Consider the following 7,642-nt stretch of genomic DNA (forward strand, 5'->3'; position numbering starts at 1 on the left):
CAAAACTTCAAATTCCCCAAATTAATATTTCTCTTCAAATGCTGAAAATTAGAGATTTTAAGCAGGAAGTAAAACGTTAGTCTCTGTGATTAATTTTAAGTTATAAGTCGAATCTGAAATAACATTCCCTGTCTCGCACATCTCTAATGTAGCAGACAAAAAGGCCTCTCTCCACTCACCTGAAGTCTCAATTTGACGGTCTAATCAAGTGAAAAATGATTTCTTAATCAAGTGAGAAAACGACAAATGGAAAACGATTGTTGTTAAGGGAGAAGAAAACGGTATACCAACCATGATCCACAAATCCACTCATGTACTTTGTTTAGCATATGTTGTCTATCCTAAGAATATCATATCAACTTAATTATAATAGTTAATAGTTCTATCTGTAATAATTTCACTTTTTTTATTTTTATAAAGTTTTACCATTTTATAAAGTTTTACTGACCTAAAATTACCCAACCAAATAAGTTGAAATTTTTCTTTTTAACGTAACTGATCAAGGTAGATTATTACCAAAATATCCAGGGTATGAAAATTGTTGATGGCCGTTTTGGCGAGGCCTCGGATTTCTTCTTCCTTCGTAAGATCTGCAGCGATAGCCAGAACTTGACCCTAGAACTGAGCAATTAATTCTCACAATAATATTTCAATCAGTGCTCTTGCTGGCTTATCCTAGTGCAGTCTTTTATTCAATATAAATGGATGAAATTTCATTATTCACAGTAAAAGAAAGAAGGGTCAGGAAAAGCTAGTAATTAATAATATTCTCAAGAACTTTAGGGTAGGGATACAAAAGCAAGGTTGAAAATTTAAGATCGTGAGATTTCTGCAGCGAGTGGATTAAACGGAATACACCGTGTCGCTTACGTAATTTAAAAAACGTTTACGATACACAAACCATTTACGTTGCAGCTGAGTAGGCATCACTAACTACATGATTCCCGAGAACATTTAAATAGAACTTACAGCACTGTTCCACTTTACTCATTACATTATTACTTCTCGTTTTTACTTCTTTTTTCAATTTTATGGATCTTTTTACTTCTCCATACAATGGCTTATTTTAATTAGTTAATTATGCAAATTAATGAATCCAATCATCGTTTTTTCCTTTTTTTCTTTTTTTTTCTACTTTACCGATGTGATCCGTACATTTAACACTTATTTTATGATGCGGACGGTTGTTATAATTCGTGATAATTCTTAGCATTCTTAGTAAAGCTAACAATAAATAACCTTTCCATTTTGTAACTGTTCTTCAAGCGTTTTCAATCGCTCAGTATTTCTTCCGGTTATAACAAGTGTAGCGCCAAGCTGATGAAAAAGATGTGCTGTCGAATATCCAATACCTGATGTAGCTCCTTAATTTGCGTAAAATCAATTAATTAATTCAAAGGTCCTGAAGTCCAAAAAAGAAAAAAATGAACGAATAGAAGTGGTGGGACTGGGCAAAATTAAAACGGTGCTGACAGCAAGAAATGCAGCAATACTTTGCGCTTGCTACATTCTCTTCAATATTACAGTGGAATTTCAAATAAAAATTGTCCATAACATATGCTTCACGAAATGGATTTAATTTTGCAGCGAAAACTTTAATCCATTTCTTTCACACCAAAAAGCATATACAGAAATCTCTGCTAACTTCCTGGCTTCATATTCCTTTCGTCTTCGATCCAAACTACTGATATCTAGTCATGGCCATAACCATGGCGTTATCTGGTGATATTTATAACACTACTTTTGATTATTTAAAAGTACTTCCAAAATTACTTTTCATCAACCAACAGTACCGATAACATTAATTACTACTGCTTAGAAATATTTGCGACATCACTTGCTGTCTTAATTAATTTAAATGACAAGTTAATTATGAAACGAACAATAAGCAGTTAAAAATGTTGCTCAACATATGATATACCTTTAACATCTGAAAATAACTAATGTAAGATAATATTATAAATTATCCTGAACTCATTTTCAACACGCAACAATGTGGGGTACAGTCATACGTCCATTACATAAGACTTCATATCCACCGTGTGCCGAACCCCAAGGAACGAACTTTGATCAAAAAAGTCGCGATCCAAAAAAACAATAATAATAATAATTTCACGAACTTTAAACTCAACAGTCGATAAAATTCAGTCCACTTTCTTCCCCCTAACATTCAGTCTCATTACCCTTCCGCTTCATGTTTTACCGTGTTTTTCAGTCATAATAACAGATTCGATCATAACTGGTTGGCAGTGGACTTTGATTCCATGATTAACTAAGACAGTAGTTGGATTTAGAAAGTAAGCTATACTCTGATTTTTCCAATTTACTTCTCACGGTAACTTACCCGTGATAAGAGCGACTTTCCCCGAAAGGTCGACAACTGGTGTTGACATATGTTCTGAAAAAACTGATGAATATAGTTAATCGATCACTTGATATCGTGTGATGAACATTCGATATAGCTGCTGTTTTAAAGTAGTACTGTGGGAAATCACGTCAGGATGAAAGAATCACAAGATAATTTTTGGTTTCTGATTCTAGAAAGGTATTTTTCAATTGCATACGCAATCCTCCCTGAATTTTCATTTTCGAGTGTCAGATGCATCAACGCCACCTCTAAGGTTATCTCAAACCAAACCAAACCTGAAAGTACTGACCGTCTGACCAACGGTTACAATCGAACGCTACGCCCGCTGAACGCAACACATTCACCGAAAATTATGGCTGATAGGCGAACTTTTCACCGTTGCAGCGCTCTATTTTTCGTTACTTTCTTTAAGCATACGGTGTGCAGAATTTTGAATCGGTGAAGACCGGGGTTTGCTGACGTGTACGTCGCGTTACTCCGTGTAGATAGTGATTGCAACGGATGACACAGTTTATCCAGTAGACAGAAGTCACGTGTTATGTGACAGGAACCCGAATGTACGGATTGCCCAATTAACGACTCTTCCACGCTAGCTGAACGAAAGTGCTTTACTGAAATCTGAAAGAATGGTTTGCTAATTATATTGTTTAACACGGCACCAAATGCATTTGTGAAATGATAGGGAGACACGTAAAATGATTCATTTTCGAAAATATATCGCTTATATGTTAGTTGAGCGCATATGTGGAATTGCGGTTGCGTGGCGAAAACTTAAAAGGTACAGCATGTGGGAAATATTTTGGGCATCATAATGACATCGAGTGGTCATGAGTAATGTTGGGGATTGAATAGAATACGATAATGAACAGCCCATAATCTAATTTTATTCCAAAATTACGCCATAATTACTTTTTGGAATAAGCATAAATATAGGAGGAATGAGTACAAAAATAGTTGCTTTCATATTCTGTATAGGAAGTATATTTTCTATTAATTGTTGCTTCTTTCTTTCCTTCCCATATTTCATCGTACTGTTTATGTACCGAAAGCATATGTTGAAGAAGGAATAACATGCTGAATCCAGGGAAGGAAACACGTGATAAATAGTAAGATTGGTACCATACTTCTCCATCGTTTTTGATTCTCTGGAAATGGATAGTTTTTTACCACCTAATACCGAAAAACAGGTGCTCGGGGACTGCAAAACCTGGATTAATTATGGGTATGAACCGTGGTCATGAATTGTGTATAGACTAAGTATTGAGCATAGACACGACAGATTTGGATACAAATTAGACTCAGTATAGCAGGTTTTACGTATAAATTCTAAATTAGACATGAAATAATAGCAATTATTTTGGAGAAGGTAGTCAGACACCTTTTCCTTTACCAAGTGATTCTGCCAACAGACTCGAATTCATGAACTCAACAATAAATCCATTATCTGGAAAAGTGTGGAAAAAGATAGCAAATTCGAAATTCTGTTTGATTAGAAACTGAGTAAAAAGAAAAGGACAAATTTATTAAACGGCGAAAATAATAAATGCAATGTTGGGAAAGTTTTTTTTTTTAAAAAAATTGATAATGACGGTATATGAGGGAGTGTCACCTTCATCATCAAAGATTATCTTAGGTAAACGAGGTTCAGGATGATACTGATCCTGAAATATGCAGGTATAATTAATAATAGTGATAGTAGGCATATTAGTCATTTTGACATTCATTATAGTACTTTAATACCGGAAAATTAGACATGTTACGTGAACTATTCTTTCCATTAATCAGTTAAGCAGTTATTCACTTGAAAATTTCACTTCGTATTTTATTAAAATACAGCGAGTTGTAAGTTATTTGCTGTTACTGTAACCTTACCGATTTGTACATGCATAGAGCTGAAAGAATATTAAGCTGCTTGAAGCATTCCACCGGTACTGCATATTTTACGCCAACTGGAAATTTTCATTCTTTTGAAAATAATTGGTTAATTTTGAGTTCTTCGAGGGAGGAATCGAGAACTTCTCTCACTTTGTATTGATTTGGTTTTCAAAAAAAAAGTGATTGGAAGGTTGGGATGTAGAAAATAGATTTTCGAAATTACAAGGGGTAAAATATGACTACGCCGAAAAGTTCAGAAGTTTAGAAATTTTGCATAAAACAGGATCTGCTAATTTCAGTTGAAAATAAATTTTAGTCAACATGGAACAGCTAAGAATCGATAGCATTGTGATGTGTTTAATTGAGGATTGAAATTGGGATCGATAAATTCGAAATTGGAATTTTGCGAGAAATCACTCCAGCGATAACCAGCTCCACGGAAATACCATAAACCAAACAGAACGAAATGATATCGATAAAACATCGGCTGATCTATTTGAAGATCATCTGGAAATAAACAAATGCCACTATCTATAGATATGCAGAGAAGTTTGAAAAGTTTAGGAATTTTGTAATATGATAGAATCTACTAGTTTGCACTGACATTATAAAATGTTAACCTTGGAGTTTTCCCACAATGAATTCATATTCATCTTTTCCCCGAAATACCGCTGGATACATTGCGATACGTTTCCGCTGTCGCTGAATGCGACATATTGAATCGTCGATTGAATAGAGTTGTTCCTAAAAAGATAAATATTGTAGAAATAAGTTCTTTCCTTTCTCTTTTAGCAACATATTATGATCAGATTCCCAAGGTTTTCATTTGTAGTACAAAAAATAAGTTACAATATCAAATTTAATTCAGTTATTCAGTTAATATTGTTTAAATTTTCAAATACCGTATGGTTCGACATTTTGTACACAATGGAAAAACAATGAACTTCATCATCATCTCCTTTCCATCCATGATCGCCAAGTGCACATCTTTTGGGGTAGCCTAAATTATTTGATAAATTTAGACACCAGTTTTACACCGAGATATTCGAGAAAGCTAAGGATAATACAAAGAGTGAATCAAATAATCCAGAAAGAATCAAACGTATGAAGGAAAAATATTTATAAAAGAAATCGGCGCAAATTGATTCTGTACTATTAATACTTCAGTAATCAGGTTAGCAGCACTCGAATTAGTTATTACTGATTAGGATGAATGAATCTTGAGCAGATAAGATTAAGCAAACTCACTTAGATCTTTATCCATTACCAGTTTTATTTTTGGGTCCCAGTCATATTCATGCTTTATAGTTTTTTCTGGTAAATCCTCAAAATTGTTGACAAGTGCTGATAAGTTTGATGCGAAAAAAAACAAAAGAAAAAGAACTGGGAGAAATTTTATATGTAAGTGGAGAATTTTATTTCAATTCAAAATTAAAAATTCTGAAAATTTAAGCTGAAAAGATTACAATTAAATAGCTGAATCCAATCAAATAATGATAGATTGTGACTTTTTGATTGCATTCGAATGCCACAATTTTAACTAAAAATTATTTATTAATTTTAGTCCTCATAGATGATTTTGATCCTTTCATATAATAAAGTAATTTTAGAATTAGACAAATTCAATAAGGACAGATGGCAATATTCAACTGCATAAAAATTCCATTCATTTAAAAAAAAAAAAAGTAAATTAGGAAAAGGAATATTGCTTTATCATTATGATGAATGATTTCGATTACATATTCTAAATATTGTCATGTTATTGGAAGTATAAAAATATTATTCCATAATCTCTTGTAAGTTTTCGGGAAAAAAAAAACTTTCTATTCAGTAATTCATGTTCATTAGCTTTATTGAGCCTTTTTTTCTGATATTTTCTGATAGCGAAAGTTAAAGAAAATTCATATTTGTACTTCTTCCTCTTCTATTAGAATGATAGAATTTCAATTTGAAATTTCACTTACAATCATTGTTTTCAATAGCCCATGTCATAAAACGATAGCAGTTAGACTTATTTACACGTGGATTGAATGAATGATCGTAAAATAAGCTAAAATCCGTCATAGCTGGAGTTCCATCATACCATACCATCTTACCACCATACATTCCGATTGAATCATTATTGATGTAACCATGATGTCGTATAAAAAATAATCCGAATAACGCACCTATTAAACCTTCTGCATATTCCGGATATTCTGAAATCATTTAAGAATATCCATTTCAAGATAAAGCAATTCAATTTCACTAGCATAATCAAACGAAGTTATTATTAACATCAATATATTGTTATTTAATTTCTCGATTGAAAGAAAAAGTTGGTGAAACAGAAAAGATTAGAATTCAAAAATCAACAATTAGAAATAATTAGCATTTGAATCATCAAAATTCAGACTGAACCAGCAATACAAATTAATTGAATTTCACAAATTTAATAATTCTCAAATTTTAAAACAACAAATGTTTTAGCATGAAATAACAATGAAATTTTGTAATTAATATAATATTATTTGCTAAGCAAACGTTCATTTTACGTGCTCGCGTAAGTGATATTTGTCGGGAAGATTGTAATACTTACTGAATAATGTTGTTTAAATTATCTGTTAACATCTGACTTCCGACAAGTATGAAGCGATTTTTTCTAATTTTAAGGTTTAACTTTAAATTACCCAAAAAGTTAACATTTCATCATTCTTCAATATCAGTATCTAACTGTAATTATTAATTCTGTATTCTGCTAACATGAATCTAATTCTACGGATCATCACCTTATCAACCGTTCTATCTTACCCTTTATTATCGTAATTCATTGGATGAAAATAATAATTCCAATTAACAAGTAATCAATGAATAACAATTTTTGTTTGGATTAATTTTCCGATGAAATTTTTCAATGTCTTTATTTTGATTTTAAAAGTTATGACAAAAAAAAAATTGATAATAAAAGGATTTAAAATTATGTTTAAATTGGTTATCGGTTCATTTATCCAACCAAATGATGGATTTAATCATTTATTTGTCTCTTTAAAAACAAATCACTTTAATTCTCTCAACAATAAATTACGATAACAAAGAGTAAGACGGTAATTATAGTTTAAATTAACAAGTAATCAATAATTACAGTGACAAAAATAAAGTTAGAATTAAGGAAATTTACCTACCGAGTAATGCGGCATAATGAAAATTACGCAAATCTTCCAATGTTGTTGCTACTGCTTCCGTTATATTATTTTGCTTATATTTTAGAAAGATACGTTGGAGGGCATTTTCAATGCTGAGATTAAGACTTACCTATTATAAATAATGCATAAAATTAATTATCATTTTAGGAAATGAAGAAAATTATGGAAGTAATCAATAATTTATCATTTTATTATAAATATTTTTCCTATCCAATTA

At 31.7% G+C, this 7,642-nt stretch overlaps 2 protein-coding genes across 2 annotated transcripts in view; both read right to left on the minus strand.

Annotated features, from left to right (window-relative positions):
- The window catches only part of LOAG_18272 (hypothetical protein), a gene marked incomplete at its 5' end in the record, with an annotated part of 15,802 nt that extends 13,409 nt beyond the window's left edge, over positions 1 to 2,393 (minus strand). The window contains 3 exons of the mRNA XM_020450935.1: positions 517 to 615; positions 1,240 to 1,364; positions 2,345 to 2,393. Of these exons, the coding sequence (XP_020305334.1) occupies positions 517 to 615; positions 1,240 to 1,364; positions 2,345 to 2,393 (273 nt within the window). The remainder of the gene's footprint in view (positions 1 to 516; positions 616 to 1,239; positions 1,365 to 2,344) is intronic.
- A 2,166-nt stretch (positions 2,394 to 4,559) lies between these two features.
- LOAG_07786 (hypothetical protein) lies at positions 4,560 to 6,451 on the minus strand (the record flags this gene model as incomplete). The annotated part of the gene is made up of 4 exons (XM_003143319.1): positions 4,560 to 4,750; positions 4,864 to 4,987; positions 5,146 to 5,243; positions 6,208 to 6,451. The coding sequence occupies 4 exons, from the start codon at positions 6,449 to 6,451 to the stop codon at positions 4,560 to 4,562; spliced, it is 657 nt and encodes a 218-aa protein (XP_003143367.1).
- Between the last annotated feature and the right edge of the window lie 1,191 nt (positions 6,452 to 7,642).

The sequence above is a fragment of the Loa loa genome, assembly GCF_000183805.2.
Source record: "Loa loa unplaced genomic scaffold supercont3.244, whole genome shotgun sequence".
NCBI lineage: Eukaryota > Metazoa > Nematoda > Chromadorea > Rhabditida > Onchocercidae > Loa > Loa loa.